This window comes from Larimichthys crocea, chromosome XXIII, assembly GCF_000972845.2.
Source record: "Larimichthys crocea isolate SSNF chromosome XXIII, L_crocea_2.0, whole genome shotgun sequence".
In the NCBI taxonomy this organism is placed as follows: Eukaryota; Metazoa; Chordata; class Actinopteri; family Sciaenidae; genus Larimichthys; species Larimichthys crocea.
In genome coordinates, this window is record NC_040033.1 from 5,491,635 (window position 1) to 5,504,254 (window position 12,620).

Consider the following 12,620-nt stretch of genomic DNA (forward strand, 5'->3'; position numbering starts at 1 on the left):
TTGAGGTGATTATATGTTATTATTTTTGGTAATGGACCTAAAAGTTACACAATTCTTGGTGGCATACAGAATGTGTGGACTGAATGATCGACTCTTCTTCCCGTCATAGAGTACAACCTACTCGATGGATCGACCTTCCTGGAAACCATCTCATAATCAATATCATGCCTCAGAAATGCTGTAAAGTCAGCTATGTAAAAAGGACTGGACCTATTTCCCACTTTAAAGCTTTGATGTGTGTATACTGTATGTGAACTGGGTGAAATGTCGCGCTGACAAGCCTCCACAGTAGCACCTTTGTATTTATTGTTTACAAGTTGCAATTACAAGATGTGTGTAGCTGTCAAACAGTCGAAATACAATCACAGTTTAATTATTTTGTGGCTCTCAGAACTGTATTTCATCTTTGTTGGTCACTGTTTCCACACATGGTTGGTAATCTCAGTAGAAAATAACATTAAACAGGTGTGACCTTGACATTTTGGACCAAATATATTCCACCAGCATGACCGAAAGTTTCCAACATGAACCACAAGAGCTCAGCTCGGTCGTGATCTGTCTTCATTTTTAGTATTTTGCTCAATCCGGGAGTCGCTCATGAGGAACAGCTGACCTTTAACCTCTTAGCCCACAGTGGAGGTCTTGCTGCATAGCCCGCCTCCTCTGCAGTCTCTTGTGTAACAAAGGGAGAGGACAGGATGTGGTGCAGCAGCTCCACCTAGTGTTGGAAACACAGAGGACAGCAGGTTAAAACAACTTGAAAAGTTTATTATATTAAAGAATTTAATATAATTTAAATATCACCTCAGAGAAATCATTCATCTCTGCTTTCTTTATAGCAGACTCTGCCATCCAGTTCCTCAGCACATATCGAGGATTTACATCTGAAAGATATTTTGGGCGATCAGACGAAGCGCTTCCTGTCATCTTTTGTGGTCAACACTTGATTTGTAAATATGTAGATTTAGAGGCTTACTGTTCATCCTGTGTTGACGATCCAAGTCGTGATCATTCTGCTGTCTAAGAAAAAGAAACAACTTAAACTGAATACGAGAGTTTAGCACAAACATCTCGCAGACCAAATTACAAAATTAACTTGGCGTTACCTGCCAAGCCGGAGCAGGTACATGCTGAGCCAGTCGGAGAAGAGCCGGTGGGAGGACAAGTCTTCAAGAGCCCACATCTAACACAAAACATAAAGATAAATATAAAAAGAGGATTTAAAATCATAATTCATGAACTTGTTTTGCATATTTCGCATGTGGGTCGCCTGCATAGTAACAAAACACTAATTCACTATGCCTATCAGTCATTTACATGCATCTTAAATCCTTTTTTGCACTTGTACAGTTGCTGCTCTAATTTCTAAACACAGGGATGTAAAACATTCACAGCTCCACCTGTGTGAAGTTCCCGTTGTGAAGCCGCTGCGCTGAAACTTCACCGAGCTGCCTGAAGGTCATGGTGAAGTCTGACTGTGTGTCCTCCATCATCTGGGGAGACAAACACACAAAAAAATCTAATTTGTACACAGCCGGTGAGATTAAATTGATTTAATAGATGGAGAGCAACACAGTTAAACATCTGTTATTGACTTGCCTTAAGCAGGAAGGCGATGAGGTAGCCATCGTCCTCCTCATCGCGGAGGAGCCCCAGTTTAGCTTTAAATAGCTGGTGAAACCTGAAATATATGCACAATTGAGGCTGGAAAATAATATAATATTACTGCACTATCCTGCTTGGATATAGCGGGAACACGTGGAGCTCACCTCATCTGGTAAATATGAACATATCCTTTTAAAATAACGTTAGCCCTGAAAAAAAAAAGAGGAGTAAGTCCAAAAATATGCAAAATATATTTAAATTTGTAAAAAGTAGAAGAATAAAATGTTCTTCGTACTCTTTCTGCTGTTTCTTAGTGAGCACGGGACTGAGAGCCGTCAGGAGCTTCTCCAGGTTGAACAGCCCGACGTTGGCCTGAGCTCCTATGCTGTATCTGCCCTCATCGTCGGACGTGTTGGGGACGAAATCTGAAACATCACAGCTTCGTTTGTGACATTTGACGAGAGCAAGACAGTTCAGTTATTCTGATGAAACGCCGACAATGCAGTGTGGGTACACACCGGGGTTATACGACTCCATGAAGCCAAACGGTCCGTAGTCGATGGTGATGGAGAGGAGACTGAAGTTGTCCGTGTTGCACACGCCTGTCGTGATGATAATAAACACAGTGGATATCAGTAGATGCTGGTAAAGACTGTGATAAATGTTCAGACGGGTTAGGTGCTCACCATGTGCAAACCCAACCGACATCCACTGGGCAATCAGGTGTGCTGTTTCATTTACAACTGTGGAGTAAAACACCTGGAAATATAAAAACATACGAAGGATGAAACAAGTAAGAAACAAACAACATACAACGTACGGATATACAGTTACTACAGTGTAAAGTTTCTGAGACATGAAAAGCTTCTTTAACAGTTAAATTCCCATAAAAAAACAAAAATTTTTTGACTGAACTCACCAAATATTTATCTGGATCATCTGAACCGATTGAAGAAAAATGCTCATCGATCACAAAGTTTAACAGCTTTCTAAAAAAACAGAACATAATTATGTTACAAGCTGTACTTTAGTATTCAATAAGAGGTTATAAAATGTAAAGAAAAGAACATTACGTGGTGAAACTCACCTCAGGAGATCTATCTCTCCACTTTGAGATAAAATTTCCAAAGAGCCAATCCGAAACCACGACTTTGCTAACCGGAGAACAACAGCTCCTGATAAAAAAAAAAAGAAGCTCTGATTAAAACAGAAGACACAAATTAAACGTGATTAATGTGATAATGAGTAAATGTTTTGTACCTCTCTCTGTGTTCACGTTGCCATTGTAGAACTGATCCCTCATCACCGGCTCGTCACTCACGATTAGACTAAAAACAAAGCAAAGACATCAGATCAGGAGAACGTGGTGCGTCTGCTTCATTGATTCAAATTCTGTCCTTTCATAGGGGTCAAACACAAATAAAGATACAAATAAAGGATCACAATGGATGAACATCCAGGGATTCAATATTGAGATGGTGGGAGACAACGATAAACTAAACTGGTTGGACAACACAGACATCCTTGGAGTGTGCAGGACTCTTAAAAACCTTCGATGACCCTATGGTGGCATCCGCACCACTCAACAAACTAGTCAAGAGGGTCAGCTCTGTCCTGGACTGCCCCCTTCAGCAACAGATACATCAGCTACTCCCACCATGTAAGAAGGAGCTCCACCTGTGCCTCACCTGGCAGCTCTGCTGGTTGGAACATGCAGGAAATGCATGGCTTCACTGCACAGGAACTCCCTGACGGAAGAACGGATCACAGCTCGGCCGTCTCCTGACCTGTATGAACAGATGAAAACAATGAGAAAGAAAGAGGGAACAAAAAAAGTGTATGCCGGGAAAAATAACCAAACATACCTCGAATAAGGTGTTTTGCCAGAGCCTTTGAGCTGCAGTTCCCATATTCCTCCGTTCCTGTGGTGCATTTGATTTGGTAAATAATAAATCTTTAACTGGTGGTGCACCTTAAATATACAAGAAGCATTCAAAAATACTCTTACCTGTCGGTATACTGACCCAGAGAATGTGCTCGACCATCGCCCAGCTGACCTGCCCAGTAGCCAAACTGATGGATATAGTCATCACACACTGTGATCAGATCTAGTCTGTACACGAGTTTTATTATCTTTAAAGAGCACACTCTACCTGATGACCTCCATATCTGTGTGCAAGCGGTACAGATCCTGGCAGCAGCTTGCCACCACTGGCGTAATGCAGGAACTCCTCAGACTGCGTTACAGCCATGTCTACGTTTAAGATCCCCTCAAGGACGTCCTGTTGAGACAAGCTGAAGTATAAGTGGATGGTTGTGTTATTAAAACACAGTGCGTACTCATGGTGATATTACAACATCCACCTTGGAGACTGCTGCCAGTCTTAACGGGCCTTTCAGCGGGGTTGGGATGGATTTGGAGAAGATGCAGTTCTTCACAGTGCGAACAAAGTTTCCATCGACTTCGTCTAACGGGAATGCATCTGCAGAGAGAGGACAGAATGACGGTGACCCTTTCATTGCATGCATCGACCTTCCTGTAACGACATTATGAATCCAGTTTTACCTATAAGCTTCGTGCAGGACACGCTGAATTGGTCCAGATCCTGCATGAGGTTTGAAGCATTCACGTTCCACCTGGATCTGATGGCGTCTGGTGACGTTTTTTTGTCATGACCGTGGCAGTCACGGTCAGTACTTTGGCAGGACTCGAGGGCGTATACAGGTGTGACACTGACTGCTGCTACCAGAGCAAAGACTAACACTGTGTGTACGCTGGACATCTCTACAGATGTACCTGCACTGTGAGCAAGCATGTATTCTAAACCTGTACTCTGTATATGTATTATTCATATATTGATGCATTAACATGAAACCACCTCATATACTGCTAAAGTGCATCATATCTTAACCTACTAAAGAGTTAAACTGGAGTTAAAATATACTATTTTTCTTTTAAATGTACTACTGTACATGTACTAGTACTACTCTATCATACTATATAGATGTAGTGTTTTGTAGACTAATATATATATATAGTGTTTAAGTGTAAAAAAATATGTGTATAAATGTACCTAACTAGTTACTTTCCACCAAAACTACCAATGCTAAGTTAGTTAGCACACATTTAACTGCTCCACCTTCACTGAAAACACTATTTTATTAACTTTCTGTCAGTTGTATTCAAACAAATATGAGTAAAAACACACTATATGAACTGTAGAATGGGTGTTAAACATATTTCAGCTCGTTTTATTACCAATAAAAATCGCATTTAGCATAGTTAGCCTTGATAGCGTTAGCATTAGTTAGCTACGTTAGCTTAGCCCTTAGCCACCAGGCTACTACTAGCCACGTCCCCAAATATGGTCATATATTTCCTGTTGACTTTTCATAACATATTTTATAACTTCATTTTATTAATAAATAACAGCACATCACGTCTATACCGCCGCGTTTCTGTTTTAAAAACATTATTTTTTATTAATATTAAAGTTTAGACGTTAGCTGCTCTCTCTACTTTCCACCAAAACGCCCAATGCTAAGTTAGTTAGCACACCATCCAACTGCTCCACCTTCACTGAAAACGCTATTTTATTAACTTTTTGTCAGCTGTATTCAAACAAATATGACTAGAAACACACCATATGAACCGTAGAATGGGTGTTAAACATATTTCAGCTCGTTTTATTATCGAAATATCGCAGTTAGCCTTGATAGCGTTAGCTGGAACTAGCAGCTACTTTAGCTTAGCGCTTAGCTACCAGGCTACTACTAGCCTCGTCCCCCAAATATGGTCGTAACTTCCACCTTCACTAAAAACGCTTTTATTAACTTTTTATCAGCTGTATTCAAACAAATATAACTAAAAACACACCATATGAACCGTTGAATGGGTGTCAAACATATTTCAGCTCGTTTTATTATCGAAATATCTCATATAGCATAGTTAGCATTGATAGCGTTAGCTGGAACTAGCAGCTAGTTAGCTTAGCTCTTAGCCACCAGGCTACTACTAGCCTCGTCTCCAAATATGGTCGTATACTTCCACCTTCACTAAAAACGCTATTTTATTAACTTTTTGTCAGCTGTATTCAAACAAATATAACTAAAAACACACCATATGAACTGTAAAACATATTTCAGCTCGTTTTATTATCGAAATATCTCATATAGCATAGTTAGCTGGAACTAGCAGCTACGTTAGCTTAGCTCTTAGCCACCAGACTACTACTAGCCTCGTCCCCCCAAATATGGTCGTATATTTCCTGATAACATATTTTTATAACTTCATTTTATTAACACATAACGCCACATCACGTCTACACCGCCGCGTTTCTGTTTTAAAAACTTTAATTTGGATTAATATTAAATATTAAAGGACGTTAGCTGCTCTCTCTTCAACTTCCAACGGCTAACTCCTTGTTGCGCAACGTCACCAACCGACAGCCGTTCCTTCCGGTTCCGTTCACATACATCCAGTCCTGATGCACGCTGCCGCTGCGGAACATGGCGGGTCCGTGGTGGAGCCAGTGCCGGAGGTGGAGTACGAGGTGTCCTAACGCGGGTTTACGCCAAACATTTCGGCGTCTTAACGGCGGGTGTGTGTCCTCGCTGGGGCGGTCACCCTGGAGCTCCGGACCGAGGAGCGAGGTGAGTTTGTGGCCGGTTACGCAGCGCGTCTGGTCCGGGCTGTCAAACACACAGGAAGGTCACACACACCTCTGAGATGTTTCCACTGCGCGCCTGGTTCATCAGTTTGTCGGCTGTGACAGTCACTGACAGTGTAGCTGCTTCAACAGGAGCTGCTGCTTCTTTTAAAAGAATTTCTTAAACGTGCAGAGACTTGTTGCAGGCTGCTTCAAAGCTCGCTCAGCTGCCACAAAGGTCAAGACCTGCTCCTGGTTTGTTACACTAAGCTCTGTCCTTTACTGAGCAAGCTGGTCACCTCCAACTAACCAACATCTGATCAATGCACACTCATGCAGACTGGATTCAAACCATGCATTCATTCATTCATTCATTCATTTGACATTGACATTGTTACTCCAGATTCCCAAGAAACACATGTTATGTTAAAATAAAGTAGTAAAGTACAAAAGGGTTGCAGGATTTGGGAAGAAAATAAAAAAAAATCTATATGTTTTTGTTGTATTTGAAACATTTTTGAATTGTAAAAGAACCTCTTTTAAAAAATAAGCTGACACGACTCACGTGTGTTACTCCAGATTCCCAAGAAACACATGAACAAATATTTAAAAAATATCAGTATATTTACATTTCTGTAAACTGGTTTTGTTACCTTAAAGGAAATGTACAGAGACTTTAAAGTTTCCTTGACTTTGTGACTAAACTTCGTCCTCGCTTAAGTGACATATGCGGCATGAAATATGTGATTTAATTCAAAGTAACATCAGATCATACAGATATTTGAAGTTAAGATATCAAGTCCAACTCCGTACATGTAATGTTAAAATAAGGTTTATTTAGTAGACTCATTACCTTTCTGACGGTGTCAACAAAAACTGAAACTTTCTGAGCTTCGTAAAAGTAGTTTCCATGAACAGCTGCATTACATTGTACAGGTGTACCTGATGATGTTTGTTTGAAGTCGTCTCATTTCTAAAGTCCTTCAGTGTCGTGTTCTTTGACATTTCAGGGGCGACCATCACCGCTATCAACACAGATTAACCCAAATACTCTAAATTTTACATCCTCCCTCACCAGGTGAGTTTTGCACTGTGACCAAACTATCCACTGCAGTTTTTAACACACTATAATTTTGCAATTTTGGTTAAATGTCAAGCCGAGATTTTCATAATAACATGAAATAGTTGCAGGGTTTTTTTCTGTTGACGTCAGGAAGATGCAGCTCCAACATCAACCCGTCGAATAATACAATTGACATTTTCTTTCACAGTTCCTGTTTGTGTCTTTCTCTGCAGACATAAGTCACGGTTGCTGGTTCACACGATACCGTCTTGCTGCTACAGAACGATACACAGCGATGCGAAGCCGAAGGACCCCTTCACGTTAGCCCAGAACGATTTAAAGAGTTTATACGACGACATCAGAAAGGTACGTTTTCAATACAATACGGACTCGGAGTCTGGCTTGGTAGTTGATGATAGTTGAAATAAACAACATGAATTTCATTCCTCTGCCTCACAGGAGCTGTTTGTATCCAAAGAAGAGCTCAAGTTTCTATGTGACTACTACTTTGATGGCAAAGGCAAAGCCATCCGACCAATGATAGTCGTCCTGATGGCCCGGGCACTCAACATCCACAGCAACAGAGCTGGGTAAACTATTATGTTTAATCTGTAACATCTATAAGAGCACCACACCCTCTTATATTATCACATGAAGTATAATCGAGGGTTTTTATTTCATCTCGCATCATGCGATCTGTCGTCGGCCTTTGTCCTCTGCAGAGATTTGCTCCCGGGGCAGAGGGCCATAGCTATGATCTCAGAAATGATCCACACTGCCAGCCTGGTGCACGATGACGTCATAGACGGATCAGATAAACGAAGGGGGAAGAAAACCATCAATAATATGTGGGGAGAAAGAAAAGTAAGGAGACTAAAGTCAGTCCAGATCTCCTGTATGTTTTTTGAGGATATAAATATGATTTATTTTACTCTCTTTCAGGCTATCCTGGTTGGAGATTTCATCCTCTCGGCCGCCTCCATGGCCTTGGCTCGTATTGGTAACATAACTGTGGTTAAAGTGTTGTCCCAGGTGATAGAGGACCTGGTGCGAGGTACGGTAATCAGATTTTTTGGCTAACATGTCCATTAACTAATTAACAAACTGATCTAATGTACGCCGACTGTGCCTCCAGGTGAGTTCATGCAGCTGGGCTCCAAAGAGAACGAGAACGAGCGATTCAAACACTACCTCGAGAAAACCTTCAAGAAGACGGCGAGTCTTATTGCGAACAGTTGTAAAGCAGTATGTACGTTCTGTCTCCACACAAATATCACATAGTTGGAAAAAAGCCTCGGCTTCTACACTTTTTGCCTTTTGTTGACTGTGTTTCCTTCGATTTAAGGTATCCATCCTCGTGAACTCTGATCCCGAAGTTCATGAAATAGCCTATCAGTACGGGAAGAATGTTGGCATCGCATTTCAGGTGAGCTTTCTTTATCTGTTGGACTTAAAATATCTATAGTTTATTTGATAAGTGAGACCCAAAGCTCGATTTGGCACGACATGAATCGAATTTTGAACGTCTAAAAGTATAAAATGATTGACTGGGTTCATTTTTCTCCGTCCTGTAGTTGGTGGATGACGTCTTGGACTTCACATCAGGAGCCAGCCACTTGGGGAAACCCACGGCTGCAGATCTCAAACTGGGCTTGGCCACCGGTCCGGTCCTGTTTGCTTGTCAACAGGTGAGACGGACATCAAAATTTTAGCTGGGTCGTGTGTTTTTCGCCACGCGTCACCATCTGCTGTCAGTCTTTAACCCCAACGTCTTTCTGTCTTTGCAGTTTCCTGAGCTCCACGCAATGATCATGAGACGTTTCAGCACTAAAGGAGACGTAGATCGAGCCTGGCAGTACGTCCTTCAGGTACAACCAATCAAATACAATAAACTAGACTTTAAAAACATCTGCTCGTGTGATCAAAACCTTAAAACGACACATTAAAACCTCACGTAAGCTGTGTAGTTTGACTTGGTGATGGAGGAGGTGGCTTTTATTGAGACAGTGTTCCTTTTTAGAGGTTGTTTATGTCAAAACCAAGGTGCATATTTGCACTTTTACTGCCCCAACTGTCTACTTGATGGTCCAAAAATCCTATCAGGGGTATTCATTTAACTGTGAAAGAGAAGTAGAACACAACATCCTCGCTAAACTTTTCCTTCCGTTGTAGAGCGACGGCGTGCAGCAGACCAACTACCTGGCCCAGCGCTACTGTCAAGAAGCCATTAGGCAGGTCAGCATGCTGAGGCCGTCGCCAGAGAGAGACGCTCTCATCAGGCTCACTGAGATGGTACTCACCAGAGACAAGTGAACCTCCACTCCTGGGCTTCAGTTCAGGCAGCTACCTGTGGGAAAGCAACTCGGCCTGCCCATCACCCAAAATGGCAGGGAGACGTCACGGAGAGTTTGGTTCAGACGGATCCCTGGTGCTGATTTTAGTGCCAAGTTTGGATGCACATGGCAGTAAAGTGATTTGTGAGAAGGTTTAATCAGAATTAAGGGATCAAAACAGCATGCAGGGGTCTCTCTGAGCTAATGTTTCATGGCTCTCTCAACCAAAACCAAAATATACACAAGGCTGAGTTGCTTATATTATAAAAAACACATTTTTTTTTTAGTAAAATCCTGGAGTGATGATTTGAAATATTATAATGGTAATGGATGGTGACACTGAAAACCAAGTACTGTAACTGCAACGACCTCCCGGGCCTCGACACTAGCTGACTGCGACTCGACAGTCTGTTACACGCTAGCGCTGAGCTGCGGCGTTGCAACAAACAAAACAAAAAAAGAAATCATGAGACTTTGTCATTGGTGTGTTTGTTTCGAGATCCGTCCACACCTCCGAGGCCAAAAAGTCTCTTTGACTTGTGAAATGTCATACGGTTCGTGCCCCGTAACAATCAAGGCCTTAACATCTACAATGACTGTGTACTCAATAAAACTATCAAGTTGTTGTTTTTTTTATTTAAGCTGAGCCTTCGCTTCCTTTTTAATTCCTTCCAAAGTGACCACACATGCATGTTGTACATAGAATTGTTTATTATAAAAGACTGTACATTAATTTTTCAATCAACATATTATATGTACAAATGAAGGGCAGACAGGGATAGATCAAGATTTCTACTTGTGAAATTGAGCCGGAACACGTCGTTTTTTTAATATTGGAAATACTAAAGCAAACGGGCAAAAATATCAAGGCATTAGCTACAGTATCCTGAAATGATGAATGCATTTGAAAAAAAAAAAGGTCATGTTAGATGTACGTTTGAGGGCCAACAACGAAAAAATACAATGTCATAAAGATGATTCTTAGACCTGAGTGAAACCTAATATTGTTCGGCTACTCAAGTTAAAATATGTACACCTGTGCAGCCCCGAGGATTTCATGTTCAGAGCATTCAACATGGTCCTTTTGAACCCAGAGCAGGTCGTTGTTGCTTGGTGAAGGTTGCGGAGGTATTAGAGGTTGTTTATTGGTCTACGTTACAGCTGAATTGTCTCATGGCAGTGTCAGGCAACGACAATTCCAGTCTAACTATCACTGCACACCACCGGCTGTCTATCTATCAAGGAGTCCGTTATTGCCAATGTTACCAATGGATCCTACGAGTTTTTAAAGTGGATTAGTAGAAAGTTAATAACAGTGATGTGACAATCTCAAAAAATGCTTGATAATAAGCCAAAAAAAATAAAAAATATCTGGAATGTGTCCTTGCTTCAAAACAGATCTAAATGCATGAAAAAGTAAACTATTTTTTTTTATTTTCGTGATTCGAAACGGCATTTAAAGTCCGTGTAAAGGCAATTCCGTGATTTATTTTAAAATACATTAAACATGTTGGAGAATAGTTGCTGAAAACACGTGAAAAGACTTTGATACATCATGAAATGTGGCGTTACAGTTTAAAACAGTTTTCAGTCGCAGGAATTTGTGGGCGGTCCTTAAAAGGGTGGCCCGATGACACGCTGAGGCCACCCTGAGCAGAGAGATAGAGATGAATTAATCTCGCTGAGAGTGTTTCAAAGTTTGTCATGTCATTTTCTGAACTCATTTGACACGTTTCAGTCGCTTTCAGGGAACGCAGGGCATGCGGACACGCCCCCACAGTCCTGGAGCTGAGAATTCATTTTTACCTGATTTTGACACCTAATTTTATAAACTTGTCGATATTTTTAATCATTCAAATTTGGCTTTCTTCTTTGGTCCGAACACATATTTATTCTTTCTTTACACGGACTTTAAAGGGTGAAACTGTGAGAGTCCCACCAAAAAAAAAAAAAAGTTCAGTGATTTCAACAGTGTAATAAAAATCAAAAAGGTGAATACATTTACAACATAATGGAAGCATAATGTCGATAAACTTAAGATTACATTATATCTCTTAAAATTTTGCATGCTTTAACGCCAAGACTGATTTTTCCGTAGTAGTGATTTGTGTTTTTTTGAAATACCATACACAGTATTTAAATTTGTAAATCATCGACAGGCCATCTGTGTATTTTTTTTAATTTAGCAAAATCGGCCTTTTACGGAGTCGAGAAGGGCACCACTAATGAAAACTATCATAATCGACATTCACTGAATTCACATTACATAAACCCAAGTGGCTGCAGCTCACATTATATATACACAACTGACAGTACAAACACTTCAACTGAAGGTGTTTAACATGACATTAACATTTTTATTTGTTCCATCAAAGCTAATACTCTTGTTCACAAAAAAAAAAAAGTTTCAGTTCCGAATTGCGAATTTGTTTTTTGTTTTTAAAGTCCAGGCAAGATGACGACGTACATCCTTCAGCTGCGTGACCATCGTCTTTGAGTTCAACCGGCATGAGCACGTGCAGTCCAATTCTTTTTAAACATATTCCATAAATGTCCCTCACCCGCCCATATAACACCAAAATAAAACTAAATAGATATTACTTTTCATTTTATTTGCAATCAGTAAGGGAAAGAACATTCTTTCATATCAAAAGGGGATCATACAGTTATGTCTATGCGTCTCAGGAGTCAAGGTTGCGGCGGTCAGTCTCTCAGTGGATTATGATATGACTGAATAAATAGACTGTACTGTTGCGAGGTCCCTTCAGTCGGCGTAGTGCATGATGGACTCCACGTAGTTGCCAGGGAACAGTCCGGTGACGCCGTTGCTGACACCCTCGAACCAGCCGTCGTCGTTCTTCTTGATGACGTAAATGATCGCCCCCTCCATGAAAGACAACTCGTCGTCCTTGTCCTTGCTGTAGTCGTAGATGGCCACCACTGAAAACAAGAAGAGGAGACGTTTGTTCA

The 12,620-nt window shown here is 41.0% G+C and overlaps 3 protein-coding genes across 13 annotated transcripts in view; 1 reads left to right on the forward strand and 2 right to left on the reverse strand.

Annotated features, from left to right (window-relative positions):
• Positions 1-3: 3 nt before the first annotated feature.
• LOC104936694 (UPF0061 protein YdiU) lies at positions 4-5,312 on the reverse strand. The gene is made up of 19 exons (XM_010752766.3): positions 4,172-5,312; positions 3,970-4,088; positions 3,759-3,887; positions 3,614-3,678; positions 3,471-3,527; positions 3,294-3,392; positions 2,866-2,933; positions 2,693-2,780; positions 2,525-2,594; positions 2,292-2,364; positions 2,124-2,207; positions 1,901-2,030; positions 1,770-1,814; positions 1,600-1,681; positions 1,401-1,493; positions 1,107-1,183; positions 977-1,020; positions 805-884; positions 4-718 (listed from the first exon to the last, which is right to left on the reverse strand). The coding sequence occupies exons 1-19, from the start codon at positions 4,419-4,421 to the stop codon at positions 596-598; spliced, it is 1,776 nt and encodes a 591-aa protein (XP_010751068.3). The 5' UTR covers positions 4,422-5,312; the 3' UTR covers positions 4-595.
• A 688-nt stretch (positions 5,313-6,000) lies between these two features.
• pdss1 (prenyl (decaprenyl) diphosphate synthase, subunit 1) lies at positions 6,001-11,011 on the forward strand. Of its 2 annotated transcripts, XM_010752764.3 has the most exons (11): positions 6,001-6,258; positions 7,265-7,332; positions 7,551-7,683; positions 7,777-7,907; positions 8,040-8,181; positions 8,260-8,371; positions 8,453-8,562; positions 8,663-8,743; positions 8,892-9,005; positions 9,105-9,185; positions 9,490-11,011. In XM_010752764.3, exons 1-11 carry the CDS (start codon positions 6,115-6,117, stop codon positions 9,628-9,630), a joined length of 1,257 nt encoding a protein of 418 aa, XP_010751066.3. In that variant the 5' UTR covers positions 6,001-6,114; the 3' UTR covers positions 9,631-11,011. The 2 variants fall into 2 exon arrangements, with proteins under 2 accessions (XP_010751066.3, XP_027129813.1); XM_027274012.1 differs by lacking the exon at positions 6,001-6,258 and having other exon boundaries at positions 7,526-7,683.
• An 804-nt stretch (positions 11,012-11,815) lies between these two features.
• Positions 11,816-12,620, reverse strand: part of abi1a (abl-interactor 1a) — a 47,522-nt gene continuing 46,717 nt past the window's right edge. For all 10 annotated transcript variants that reach the window (XM_027273980.1, XM_027273978.1, XM_027273979.1 and 7 more), the window contains one exon: positions 11,816-12,590. In XM_027273980.1, coding sequence (XP_027129781.1) covers positions 12,415-12,590 — 176 coding nt within the window. In that variant the 3' untranslated portion in view covers positions 11,816-12,414. The remainder of the gene's footprint in view (positions 12,591-12,620) is intronic.

Coding starts and splice junctions, on each gene's coding strand:
- LOC104936694 (XM_010752766.3), bottom strand. CDS start 4,421: ATGCTTGCTCACAGTGCAGGTACATCTGTAGAGATGTCCAGCGTACAC. Junction 3,888..3,969: donor GACTGGCAGCAGTCTCCAAG/GTGGATGTTGTA, acceptor TTGTCTCAACAG/GACGTCCTTGAGGGGATCTT. Junction 719..804: donor AGATGAATGATTTCTCTGAG/GTGATATTTAAA, acceptor TTCCAACACTAG/GTGGAGCTGCTGCACCACAT.
- pdss1 (XM_010752764.3), top strand. CDS start 6,115: ATGGCGGGTCCGTGGTGGAGCCAGTGCCGGAGGTGGAGTACGAGGTGT. Junction 7,684..7,776: donor TATACGACGACATCAGAAAG/GTACGTTTTCAA, acceptor TCTGCCTCACAG/GAGCTGTTTGTATCCAAAGA. Junction 9,186..9,489: donor CCTGGCAGTACGTCCTTCAG/GTACAACCAATC, acceptor CTTCCGTTGTAG/AGCGACGGCGTGCAGCAGAC.